This window comes from Leptonychotes weddellii, chromosome 1 (genome assembly GCF_054177405.1).
Source record: "Leptonychotes weddellii isolate Sample4059 chromosome 1, ASM5417740v2, whole genome shotgun sequence".
Taxonomy (NCBI): domain Eukaryota; kingdom Metazoa; phylum Chordata; class Mammalia; order Carnivora; family Phocidae; genus Leptonychotes; species Leptonychotes weddellii.
In genome coordinates, this window is record NC_138369.1 from 143,734,562 (window position 1) to 143,749,089 (window position 14,528).

Genomic DNA, 14,528 nt, shown 5'->3' on the forward strand with positions numbered 1-14,528 from the left:
TGTTATTACTTATTTGAAATTTCACATCTTCAAATAAGGGAAACGTATCTGAAGTTAGCCAAGTTGGAAAAGTTGAAGTTTATCTTGATATTAATGGGCTTTAGTGGACACTGTTGGTGCCCCACCTAGATCCCCCCTATCAACCCAACACCCATCTTCTAGCTGATGAGAATGGTGGCTGATAACAACTCACAGGTCCCAGAATTGCCACTGGTCAAATGGGAAGCTAAACTATCTCCTTACTCACCCCTCCAGACTCTGACTCTTTTCTTGCCTCAAGGTGGGGACCAACTATGATGCAATTGGTACATTTGTGCTCAGAGCTCCTGCAGGGATCACATTCAGCTTTGAATCCATATCATTGCTTTTTTCTTCCCCCACCCTATCCTCCTTCTCAAGTAAATCCCTCAAATCAGAATCCCCAACTCAGATTCTGCTTCCAGAAAATCTGACCTTAGAAAAACTTTGCATACAGAAAACTTGAGAAACAATTTATGTGTTCAATTTGTTTGATTGCCCAGCCATAAATTATTGCTACCAAATTCAGAACAGGTAGATAAGATTCACAACAGAACTGCATCTGTCAGATAAATATTGACTTGCCACAGGAAAGAAATAATGTATGGTTTGGTAAGAGAAGAATGTTTAATTCATTATTTTATTGTTGATATGCATCTTGGCTTTATGATTAAGTTGATGGAGACAATTGTGAGGTAGATTGGTGTTTTTAATGATTTGCAAAGTGATTTTGTGTTTGTTATGGTCTCTATTTAAGGAAAACCTAAATAAATTGATGACTAAGCTGAAATCAACAGCACCTCATTTTGTAAGATGCCTAAATCCCAATGTGAACAAAATGCCAGGTAAGAACTAGACTTATTTGTAATCCACACTAGGAAATACATTTGATTCAAGCGATGTTGAATGTCTTTTTAAGAAAATTTACCAGTTCCTTTTATATAAGGGTAGATTTCAGATAGAAAAATGAAAGTAACTTAAAAGTGAGGTCTTCAGAACCTCAAGATTGCTTTTGAATTGAGATTTGAGTGGACACACAGAAGGAATTCACAAAACCAAGTCAACTGGGTAACATTAGAATGTTTGATATTACCATTTAAATTCCTCCTTGAATTTCATGCTAAAACCTGGTTGAGCTTCTATGCCATTGTCAACAAGGGCAAAGTATAATAAAAGGGATTAGATAATCGATGGAGGAATCAAGGTAGATGTTTCAGCATAAAGGAAATTATTTTGTCTGAATTACCTAAATTGACCATAAAAACAGTTCCTAAATCCATTTCTAATTTTTAAGAACTCCCTGTAGCCTTCCTTGCCAATACTAATATCTTCCCTCTCCCTAACAGCACGCATCTCTTTAGTTACATACTTCTGAGCGGTGGATAGTTCTTTTTTTTTAAGGTTTCTCCCCCCACCGCCCACAGCAGTTAATTGGCGTACAGCGCTACAATATAAATTTAAGGTATACAGCATAATGATTTGACTTATATATATCATGAAATGATTACCAAGTTTAGTTAACATCCATTATCTCACATTGATAAATTTTTTCCTTGTGATAAGAACTTAGGATTGACTCTCTTAACTTTATTATCTTGATGCTTAACTTTTCAAGTATACCATACAGCAGTGTTAATTATACTCATCATGTTGTATATTGCATCCCTACTACTTATTTATCTTATGACTGGAAGTCTGTGCCTTGCGACCACCTTGGTCCAATTCCGCCCCCACCCCGACCTCCTGTTTCTGATAACCTCAAATCCACAAATCTAATCTCTTTTTCTATGAGTTTGTTTGTTTTTATGTTCCACATATAAACAAGATCATACAGTATTTGTATTTCTCTGCCTGACTTATTTCACTTAACATAATGACCTCAAGGTCCATCCATGTTGTTGCATATGGTGGGACTTTCTCCTTTTTTATGGCTGAATAATATTCCATTGTGTATGTATGTATGTATGTATGTATGTATGTATGTATGTGTGTGGGGGGTGTGTGTGCGCATGCACACATACATCTTCTTTATCCATTCTTCTGTCTCGTAAACACTTAGGTTGTTTGCATGTCTTGGCTATTGTGCTGGATAATTTTTTGATGAATAGATGGTGGTAGGTGGGTGGTAGTGAATTATTTTTTGTTTTTAATTGCCAAACCAAAGTTTTTACAGATATTAACTACATGGACTATTTTCCATACATCATGGGTTTGAAGATTCTCAGACTTCTTTTTGGAAGCCTCTGACCCTCCCCCCTCTCATGCTCTCTCTCTCTTTCATTACAGGCTTCTATAAAACTTGGTCAGAGGGTGTCAGCTTCAAAGTTGTGTAGATGATACACGCTTATGTCTTCAGAGCACTAATCACCCTTGGAATATATAGCTAGCCAGATGCTGCTGATTCGAATTTCTGAGGTTCTATAGTATCTTGCATTTTTATTAACCTCCTGTAATTAGGACCCTACTCTTGACAGCCTGTGACCTATTTTGGGAAAAGTGTGATACTAAACAATGATGCTGCAGTTTGGGTTTTTGCAACACAAACACTTCATGTTCATTGACGCTGTATGTTTTTGCCTCATTGTTTCTTATCAGCTGGGTTTCTGAATGCATCTAGGGACACTACTTCCATTTGGCAAGAAATCTAATTAGCTGCCTCTATTTTGGAGCAATTCTGTTACCTATTAGAGTTGTCTCCCGTCGAGTCAGCTCTGATTTCAGCAGTTGATTTTTATTTTTTAAGTCATAAGACAAAGTCCTAAGAAAAGTTGCATGATCTAATCAAGACAGTTTTTCATATGTACTTAAAGGGAATGAGCATCTTTGATCTTTTGGGGTCATAGAGTTCCACTTGTTCTCTTTCTTATAGATCATCTGCTTCTGTCTATGAAAGGGATTGGAGTACAGGAATATGGATATATGGCTTACAGTTTATTTCTGTGACCCTGGACATAAGCAGAGATTCATCTCATTTCCATTTTTCTTATAATACTCTCGTAGGGCTTTTGTGTTAGGAGGAACGCTACTTGGCTTCTTCCAGAAGATTTGCCGAAAGCCAGACACAGTGGCTCCTTCAAAGGTTTTTCAAAGGCTTTTCTCAGAGATTGCAGCTGCAGCTCTAGTAGGGCTTCATCTGATAAACGAGGAGGTGATAGGATGATGCTTATGCTATAGAACAAAACTTAGGTGCTGTCAAGATAATGAGAGAATATAGGCTGGGATGTGACCAAGTCCTTTGTAAGGCAAAAGAGTAAACAGAATTTTGTGGCTGTGCTCATCTTCTCCTTTCTTTGTATTCTCCCCTTCTTGTAATCCCTTCCCCTTTCTACTTGGAGGTGGCAGTTCCCTTTTGTGTTCTTATACCACTCACTAGCTGGTTTTCAGCCAGAGAAAAGATGTAATACCAGCTATTTATAATCCTAGCAAAAATGTATTCTTTTTCATCTTCTAGGTGTATTTGCTTATGAAACTCGACAAACCATGAGTTAAAGGGTTCATTCTGTGTTAAAGGAATTTCAGGCAAATCCTATTTGGAGACTTGCATGATAGGATGGGTACTGTGAGTGCCATCAGTCTGGGAGTGAGTGAACTCCTATTACCTATTACATTAGATAACACCAAATTCAAACTTTTTTTAAATCACAAGATGCACCAATTAGGACAAGATCTTGGGTAGTAGTTCTTTTGGACACAGACTGAGAGCGACCCTTTCTCTTCAGGTGTATTGGACCCTTACTTGCTTCTGCAGCAGCTGCGTTGTAATGGTGTCTTAGAAGGAACCAGGATATGCTGTGAAGGTTTTCCGAACCAACTGCTGTATGCTGATTTTAAACAAAGGTAAAAAAAATACATCCCAGGATCTGAGGAGCCCAAGGCAGCCCATTCGGTTTTCCTCTCTTTCTGAGTATTTAGGTATGCATTGTTTGTTTGGTTGATGTCCTCCAGACTACAGATCGATGTGTTTTGGTGGTGGTGAGATATATGATGACAGAGTTCCATTATTACTTCCCCTTAAATCCAACATCCATGTAGCTGTAATATCCTTAAATCTCTATTAACGGATAATAGACCCACATATAGAAGAAATATATACAGAAGAAAGACATGGAGGCCGAATTGAATTTCTGAAATGTTGTATGTACTTAATCGTAGCTGCCTTCCAAGCAGGCTGTTGTTGTACTAGCAAGCCTGTGATAGAAAGGAAGCCAGCAGGGTGTGTGGCAGGAGGCAGGAGAGATATTTCTGCTTTCTATTTTCTGAAGTCCAAAAGTATAAATTATAGGTCATCAAGCAAATTTGAGCAAAGTATGGTAGTGAAGAAATAGTACCTGCCTTGGGATTAAGAGGCATATTTCTAGTTCTCCGCCAGCTCACCATCAGGGTGAAGAAATCCTGGATGTTCAGTTATCTTATCTGTACAATAGAGATACTTAAGCCTGCCTCTTTCCCTCCCTTTGCTTCCCAATCTCTCCTTCCCTCCCTAATTGAGCAGAGGATCAAATGATGTTGTCTCTGAAGTACTATGAAAAGGACAAACTATATGCCAAAGTAAGGGATTACTACTTGTATCCTCATTATTATTGCCAAGAGTTTTGTGAAAATCGAACATATTGATAGGGGAGGTACCAGTGTGTACCTCCTTTACCTCACTTGTTCAAATTATTCTTTATTTGAATCATATGACCTCTCTGACCCCAGGATTTATTCTTTATCTATTTTAAATTAGGTACTGCATTCTGAACCCAAGGGCATTTCCAAAGAGTAAGTTTGTAAGTAGCAGAAAAGTGACTGAGGAATTACTTGGCTCATTGGAGATAGACCATATCCAGTACCACTTTGGAATCACTAAGGTAACCAGAAAACTAGGAAGAATGCATTTGGAGAAGAGTGGGAGGAAAGAGTGTGTATCTTAAAATACCCATGAAAGTGCAATGATAAGGCATTCTACAGTTCTTGTGACCACAAATAACACATACAGAGCTCAGTTGAAAGTGGAGACTTCAACGCTATTTGAGAGAAAACTCAATGCTTCTTAAACCTCACTCCTGACTACATTTACATTTTTATAATTATTCATCTAAGTAAGTTTGTGCCAAGACATAAAATATTGAATCAACCTTAGTGTGCTAAAAAAAGTGCATAGACATCAGAGCTAGAAAAAGGTAAATCAACTTACTGGAATGAACTGCTTATCTGTGTGTAAACGGATTCATCCACAAGTACTCTTTTAGGGAATTAATTCTAGAAGACTGTATGAATAATTAAAAGTGTTAAGGTCAACCCCACTATCCAAAAAATTAATCCACAGTGAAGTTCCTTAAATGTGGTTTGCTAAATTCTGCTTTGTCTTAGATGATTTTGATATGATCCACATATTATGGGAAACTTCTAATAGATTTGGTTTGATTTGATAGTCAACATCAGGTTGTTCCTAATTGACATCCATAGAAGGACCAAATTATTAGAAAGAGAACTGGAGGGCCTAGGGTGAAAAGCTCACAGAAAAAGGAACTCCACAGGACATGATTATAAAATGTTATTTGACTCCCACATTTTGAGTACCTGAGAATCTGTTTCTGGTGTTTGTTGTTTCTGCTGATTTCCTCTACTGGTCCCTTGTTTCCCTATGGGCTTAGTTATTTTTGCTGTATACTACTAATCTTGACTAGGACTAGCATAAGGCAAGAGAGCCTCCTAAGGCACAAAGTTTAAGAAGGTACTCATTATCAGGGTTATGTAAGTACTGACTTATACAACCCTGAAAGTGAGTGCTTCCTTAAAATTTGTGTGTGACCCCTCACTCACCTCGTCTTGGCCATTACTAATAATTCTTGAAAAGGTATTTGTGTGAATTCTTTATTGCCTAAGACAAAGTCACTTTCTCTAGAGAAGAGATCAGCAAACTTTGGCCTAAGGGCCATTTCCATGGCCTATTTTTAATATGGCCCATTAGTTAAAAATGGTTTGACATTTTAAAATGGTTGTTTTTTAAAAAGAAGGGGCAAAAGGAAAAGGAGGAGAGGGAAGAGGAAGAAGAGGAGGAGAAGATGAAGAAGATTCTGTAGATCTATGAAAATTCTATGTGATCTGTAAAGCCCAAAAATATTTTCTATCTGGTCTTTTACAGAAAAGTTTGCAGGGGCACCTGGGTGGCTCAGTCAGTTGAGCGTCTGCCTTCGGCTTGGGTCATGATGCCTCGGAGGGAAGCCTGCTTCTCCCTCTCCCGCTCCCCCTGCTTGTGTTCCCTCTCTCGCTGTGTCTCTCTCTGTCAAATAAATAAATAAAATCTTAAAAAAAAAAGAAAAGAAAAGTTTGCAGACCCCTGTCTGGCACTTCAGAGCACTGCCTGGCTGGGTCTAAAAATTTAAACCAGGTTCCCTCGTCAACCTATACATTATTAACAGATAAGGAGAACAGTCTATGCTCTTAAGGAACCAAAATAACCACAGGATTAAATAAAATATTTTTGCAAACTTTAGATTTCTAAAGCCAAACTTTAGATCTAGAGTGTACATTTTGCACATTGAGTAAAACTTAACAAGAAAGACAACCAACCAATGAATACACCAGCTGTTCATACAGTCATTCAGGAGACATGTAATGAATACCCATTATGAGTGGAACTAGCATCTGACTTATTTCTTTTTGGTGTTTTTAAAAGCTGGCCTTCTGGAACAACTGGAAGCAATGAGAGATGAGAGACTATCTAAAGTCTTCACATTGTTCCAAGCCAGAGTACGGGGCAAATTGATGTGAATCAAGTTCCAGAGGATTCTGGAGGAGAGGTATGATATGCCTACCCTACACACCCACTGCCAAAGGAACGGTGTACCTGAATCAATGCGACCTTAGCTCACTATCTTGTAATAGGTCAGCGTAAAGGGCTGCCACCTCTGCTTAGGCTGGGACTTCACTGAAAATTTTTAAATCCTGGAACACCAAATAGAGCACCAAGGGCTTTTATTGCTTTATCTAAACAAGTATAACATAATTCAGATATTTCTTGTATTGTTTCTGGGCTTCCCTTTGGAGGAACTCTTTATAGTCAAGGAAGTCTGGATCTCTGAGGGTGGCGTGACTCTACAATTCCTAACAGGAGCAGACCTGGAAAGGTTTGCATGCATCCCACAGCCAACTCTAGGGAAATTTGCTGCAGAATGAGGAGGTGTTCCGACCACTTTACAACCTCCCCTGGGTCAGAAACTGTGACTCTTGGTGATATGTAATCCTAACTCTCTTATTTCATTTCAGGCAGGTTCACTAGGGACATTTATCACCACATTTGGACACGAAGGTGTAGGTTTTGTCTATTCTTTAAGAGAATTGTGGAAAACAAGCTAGCAAAATTTCCAAACAAAGGGATCGTGAGCAAGAGATTCTGCAGTTTTTGTTTTTACTCTTTCTACGGTGTAGTTTACCTTCTGGAGAGAGGTCCACAGATCTTGGTATAACTTGTTTAATTGACTGTCTGTTAATTCCTTCTGTTTTTCCGAAGAAGAAAAAGATCATTACATGGTGATATCAAAGGTATTAGAGAGACCTTTCCTAAAGAATCTTCTGTGACTCATATCATGCTCAGTAAGATATGGGAATTGATGGGAGTTTGGGGATCAGAAGACATGTCTTCTAGGACTAGTTATGTAAATGTGGATAAAACTCTTAATTTCTATATAGTTCGCTTCCTTTATCTGTAAAATGAGGCCTTTTTAAAAATTTTTATTTATTCATTTGAGAGAGAGAGACAGAGAGCACAAGCAGGGGGAGAGGCAGAGGGAGAGGGAGAAGCAGGGAGCCTGACGCGGGGCTTGATCCCAGTACTTGGAGATCATGACTTGAGCCGAAGGCAGACTCTTAACCAACTGTGCCACCCAGGTGCCCCATGTAAAATAAGGTCTTTACTATCCATTCCTTCTAAATCATAGGATGGCTTTAAACAATTTTTTTTAATTTTTAAATTTTTTAAAGATTTTTATTCATTTATTTCAGACAGAGAGAGAGAGAGCACGAGCATGCGCCCGAGCAGGGAGAGGGGGCGTGGGGGGATGGGGCAGAGGGGAGAAGCAGGCTCCTGGCTGAGCAGGGAGCCTGATACAGGGCTTGATACGAGGACCCTGGGATCATGACCTGAGCTGAAGGCAGGTGCTTAACCGACTGAGCCACCCAGGCACCCCGGCTTTAAACAATTATTATAAAATATTTCAAACACACAAAAAATACAGAAAATATTCTAATGCACACTCATGGAGCTTACCATCAAAGTTTAGCAGTTCCTAACATTTTCTCTATAATCACTCACAGTTTAAAAACATTTACAAAATTGAAGCCCCTTGTGTATTTCTCCCTTGATCCAGATCCTGAATTTGTGTTATCATTTCATGTTTCGTTCATGTTTCATATACAAAACATATAAAGGTATGTTTTCATACCTTTAACGTATTTTTCTGTAGTTGCTCACAACATTAAAAAAAATAAATTAACAGATACAGTTGAAGCCCCTTGTCTATTTCTGCCTTGATCTGAATCCTATGGAGATAGGCAGATATCCTTAAAAGGTTACATGAATTTGCCTGTTTTCAGTCTTCACATAAATAATATTCTGTATATATTATCCTGAAATTTGTTCTTTCTATTCAGTACTATTTTTGAAATTTATTAATGTTGATAAATCTAGTGCTAGATTATGGATTTTAACTGCTATATAGTATTCCATTGTACAAATACACCATGATTTATTTATCCATTTTCTAACTCAAGTAAATTTAACTCATTTATAATTTTTTGCTATTTGGAACAGCTCTGTAGTGTCATTTTTGTAAATGTCTGCCCCTGCACATATGCGGGAGTTTCTTGAGGGCAGTGTTACTTAAAATGCTGGTTCATGCTCTGAGAGTTTGTGGGTAACAGCTGGTGAGGCCCGCACTTTCAGTAGCTTTTCTCTAGGGTATGAATTAGTAGATTTTGGCCTACACACCACTTCATGAGATATTGCTAAAATGCTTTCCAATTTACTCTTCACCAGAAGTGTATAAAAGTCCCATTGCTCTATATTGTTGCCAACTTGTGGTATTTTGGACTTCAAAAACTTTTGCCAAACTTTGTCGTATTTCTGACTTTGGGGAAAGCTAGCATTTCCCTTTTAAGAAGATGTTGACTGTAGATTTTTCTTTTTGTAGGTATGATATATTGTGTGGAGGACATTTATTCTATTTTATCAGGAAAATGGTTAAATTCTTTTTCTGCATCTGGTGAAATAATTGCATAGTTTTTTCCCATTGACCTATAAGTGTATTGAATTATATTAATAGATTTTTTAAAATGTTAAACCCACTTTGTTTTTGAAATATCTTTTCCATACAATGATGGGTTTGGTTATAGTATTATCATGAGGATTTTTGCAACATTGTTCATGAGTAAGTTTGGTAATTTTTTTTCTCCTACTACATTATCTGACTTTGGATCAAGATGACCTCAACATTATAAAACAAGTGGGGAATGTTTCCTCTTTTCAAAACATGAAACAATTTATTTTGATTATCTGTTCCTTGAATGGTTAGTAAAATTTGCCTGTAAAACCACGTAAATCTGGTGATGGGGTTTTTTGATAGATTTTACAATTTTGATTCCATTTATTTAACAGTTGCAGGCCTATTGAGATTTTCCTTTCTTCTGGAATCAGTTTAGATGAGTTTCTTTAAAAAAATTGTACATTTCTTTTAAATTTTCCAATTTGCTAGATTATGATTTTTAATCTCTATCATAGCTATAATTATATTTCTAAAGCATAATCCTGGATTATTATATTCTTAAAATATTATTTTTGTATTGTTTATTTCTGCCTTCTCTCCTTTTTCTCTCCATTTATGTCAGATGTTTATTTAGACTATCTAATAAATCACCTTTTTCTCATTTTGTATTTTATTCTAATTTATTAGTTTCTGATCTCTTCTTTATTCTTTCCTTCCTTCCACTTGCTTTGGACTTATTATTAATTCACAATTTTTTTCAATGTGTCTAATCAGCTGCTTAATTCTCCTATTGAGTGTTTGATTTAAATGACTATATTTTCCAGTATTAGATATTTTATTTGGTCCTCTTTCAAATCTTTCTGCCCTTTTATCATAATGGCTTATTTCTTTCTTGTTTTTTCAAGTCTTTCCTCTATGCCTTTAAGAATTTTTAACAATTATTTTATGGTCTCCACCAGATTGTTCAATTGTTTGAAATTCTTGGGTGGTTAATCAAACTTTTTATTATAGTTGCTCACCCTCACTGATGGTTGATTTTTTTTCTATATGTGTTTTGTAATTTTGAAGCGTAAGCTCATCTTCAAAGGGACTTTAATAGAATCTCTGATGCTTGATTTTAGGGTATTTACTTCAGTGCACATTTGCATTTTCCTTTCCCAAAAGCCCAAAGGGTATTTATTACCAGTGTAAAAAATGATGGTGCTGAATTTTTACATACATCTGCACTGATCAGATAGTATAATTTAAACCTCACACATTCCAGTGGTGCTGGTCCATGATAAAAAAAAACCTCCTGGAGTAGAATTTTTTCTTTACCCTGAGCCCAGAATAAATCAGATGTATTTCTCTTTGACATCACTTTGTGTCAGTGGTGAATTTTTTAATTTTTATTTTCATGAAGGGTGATGTTCTTTGAAAGTCTCAGACTGTCTCTTTATCCATGTGGATATAAACATACAAATTCCTACAATACCAAGACTAGATCCCTCCTTCCATGAAGATGGCCAAGCTATACACACATTGATTTTTCGTTAAGGTTTTCTGCTCCCTCTTTCTTTCTTACCCTCTTTCAGGCTCAGTTCTCATTGAAAGGATGTGTGCAGTGGGAATATTTTGGGGGCATCTGGCCCACAATATTGCTAGCCCCAGAAATCCCTCATAGGGCTTTTGCCAGAATCAAGTGAGAGCCCAGATGTAGAAGCGCTTTGAAGACTAATAAGAAATTTTAATGACTCCTCAAAAGATATGCTTCTTAAGGATCTTAATTGGGAAAATGGCTCTCCTATTGTCTGGGTTAATTTGTTTGTCTTTATTCTCTCTTGATTTAGGGATGCACTTCTTTTGATCCAGCGGAACCTAAGTGTTTTCATGGCTGTGAAGACCTGGCCCTGGATGAGGCTCTTCTTCAAGATCAAGCCTCTTGTTAAATCTGCTGGAATGGGAAAGGAGATAGCTGCTCTGAAGGAGGAGTGTGTGGAACTGCAAAAAACCTTGGAGAAATCGGAGTCTCGGAAGAACTGAAAGCAAAGCAGTTCTCCTTCATTAGGAAAAAGAATTACCTGCTTCTTCAGCTGCAGGCTGTGAGTGGCCCCACCATTTGTTCTTCACATCAAGTTTTTAATTAGAGTCCCTTGTTTTGCAGGCAGTGTTCACTCGAGAAAAATGAGGCATGTGCTTTTCAAATACTACAGCATTTCACCAAACACAATGGAAATACTTTAGGAGACACCCTGTTTCATAGTGAAGTGATTTCATTGGCAGGATGTCTTTGAAAAGGGAACAAACTCTTAGATGGGTTTTAACTATATAAAAGCACCACAATCTATCATGGGAGCCAAGAAGCTCTGAGTCTTAATTTAAATTTTGTGTGATCCATTAGCAAATCAAAAGACAGGATTTAGTAGATCCTGAGAAAAGCTTTACTGAAATCTTCAGGATTATTGCAGTATGCTTCTAGTTGTTTTCCTGATTTTGGTCTCTCTACTTCCCCTACCCTAGTCCAAATCAACTTCACTAATCAGTCCAATTCTTAAAAGAGCAGCTCTCAACATTGGCTTTGCCTCAAACTTATTGGTGAAGCATTAAAAAAATAAAAAGAAAGATGCGTAGACCCCACTGTCAGATATTTTGATTAAGCAGGCCCTACGTGGGTTCAAATAATCTATATGGGTGATTCTGCTATCCAGTTAGGATTGAGAACCATTGTCTTAAACAAACATCATGTTGCTTCCCTGATGAATAAGTTTCAGATCCTGCAATATGTGCATTATAGATTCCAGACCCTTGGCCTTGGCATCCGAGCCTCCATCTCCAATCTGATACCGGTGTGCCATTACTCACTGCCTTATACATTCCTCCTCTCTCATCACCAGGACTGCTCTTATCCCCAAACATCCAAAAGGCAGGGATAAGATTTTCTCCACTGTTATATTCTCCACCCCACTTAACCACAGTGCTAAGTTAAAAAATACTGGGTTCCAGTACAACTATATACAATTTATAATACAATTTATACAATACAATTATAGAACATTTTTTCCTGATTTTTGAACTTACAGAAAACAGAGAAAATTTAGTAATTTTAGACTGATCCAAGTTATTCTTTTATCTGGGGGTTATGCTATTCATCAGTGTTCCAAATGGCCGTATTTTGCAGATGAATTTCACCCAGGCCCATATTTTTCTTTCTTTTGTTTTTAAAAGATTTTATTTATTTATTTGACAGAGACACAGCGAGAATGGGAACATAAGCAGGGGGAGTGGGAGAGGGAGAAGCAGGCTTCCTGCTGAGCCCCCCCCTACGATGTGGGGCTTGATCCTAGGACCCTGGGGTCATGACCTGAACCGAAGGCAGATGCTTAACTGACTGAGCCACCCAGGTGCCCCCAGACCCATATTTCTGATACACAGTTAACATAATATTGGTTTCAGAATTTTAGTGTATTTCAGCCTCACCTGGGATACTTGTTAGAAATACAAATTCCTGAGCCCCACTCCAAACCTACTTTAAATTCATACTGTGAAAATCACCTTTTGTTTTTTTGTAATATCATGTTTTGTGTGGCTTGGGGGAGAGGCAGCTTTGGATGAGACCTGACCTCCCAGCTTTCATCATTCTTCCTGTCAACAGAGAGAGTGGCCAGTGCTACCTAGGCTGATATGGGAGATAGAAATGGACCCAACTCGTGCAGCGGATGGTAGGTAAAAGCCTGGGATACCTGATAAAGGATCAGCATGAGGAACATGGGAAACCCATGGAAGCCCATGGGGGCAAACCCAGGAAGGCTGAGATGAGTTTAAATTGTAACTGAGATTTTAAAAGTTGACAGAGCTATGACATTATTTTATTATTATTTATTTTTAAGGGACACAACTGAACACAGTAGGGATCAAAGAAACAAAGATTCTTTTCAAATCATTCACTTACTCAAAATACCAGCAGAACTGAGTGAACCCATTCTGATTAACATTATTAACTGCTCTCAGGGAAGGAATGTTCCTACTATTAACCTGCCACACCATTGCTCAGCTGGCCCCCAAATCCTGCTGTCGTGTTTAATGAAGGGATCAATGATGGTCGATTGGACTGTCTTCTTCATTCAGTGACGGTGACCGGTCCAGTACACATACTGAATGGAATAGAGCAAATAAGCATTCTGCTTGTCAACCTGGTGTGAACTAAGATCAAATGTTCCCATTATTTCCTGAACATTGAAAGCTTCTCTGATTTGCATGGACCCTTTCTGCTTTGACGTTTTTGTTTGTTTTTAATTTATCCCTTTTCTTTTGGTCCTCAGTGATTTTGGAGATTTACTATTCTATGCCTTCCCCATCTGTGCCTTTTTGAGCCCCATTTGTTGGCAGATGTCCATTCTTAAGAGTTAGCCAGAAATCAATGGCCTAGAATTTTGCCATTTTCTTCTCTTTTTTCCTCAAATTTTTACTTAAATTCTAGTTAAGATATAGTGTACTATTGGTTTCAAGAGTAGAATATAGTGGTGATTCATCACTTACATATAACACCCAGTGCTCAACACAACTAGTGCCCTCCTTAATACACATCACCCATCTAGCCCATCCCCACCCACCTCCTTCCAGCAACCCTCAGTTTGTTCTCATAGTTAAGAGTCTCTTATGGTTTGCTTTCCTCTCTCTTTTTTTTTTCTTCCTCTATGTTCATCTGTTTTGTTCCTTAAATTCCACATAGGAGTGAAATCATATGGTATTGTCTTTTTCTGATTATTTCACTTAGCAGTATACTCTCTAGCTCCATCCATGTCATTGCAAATGGCAAGACTCCTTTTGATTGCTGAGTAGTATTCCATTATATATATATATATTTACATTATATATATATACTTACATTATATATATATATATATACACACCACATCTTCTTTTTCCATACACCACATCTTCTTTTTCCATTCATCAGTCAATGGACATTTGAGCCCTTTCCATAATTTGGCTATTGTTGATAATGCTGCTATAAACACCAGGGTACATGTGCTCCTTCAAATCTATATTTTTGTATCCTTTGGGTAAATACCTAGTAGTGCAATTGCTGGATCATAGGGTCGTTCTATTTTTAACTTTTTGGGGAAACTCCATGCTGTTTTTCAGAGTGGTCGCACCAGTTTGCACTCCCAAACAACTTAAGCCAGGCAAATAGATAATAAATTGCTGGGGGTGAAGGGAGGAAAATCAGAGTGGGAGAGGAACCATGAGAGACTATGGACTCCAGGAAACAAACTGAGGGTTTCA

General features: G+C 37.7%; 1 protein-coding gene across 1 annotated transcript in view; it reads left to right on the forward strand.

Moving 5' to 3' along the window:
• The window catches only part of MYH15 (myosin heavy chain 15), a 150,507-nt gene that overhangs the window by 55,108 nt on the left and 80,871 nt on the right, over positions 1-14,528 (forward strand). Inside the window, 6 exon segments of the mRNA XM_081816033.1 lie at positions 776-863; positions 3,738-3,855; positions 4,745-4,868; positions 6,646-6,803; positions 11,093-11,271; positions 11,274-11,344. Coding sequence (XP_081672159.1) covers positions 776-863; positions 3,738-3,855; positions 4,745-4,868; positions 6,646-6,803; positions 11,093-11,271; positions 11,274-11,344 — 738 coding nt within the window.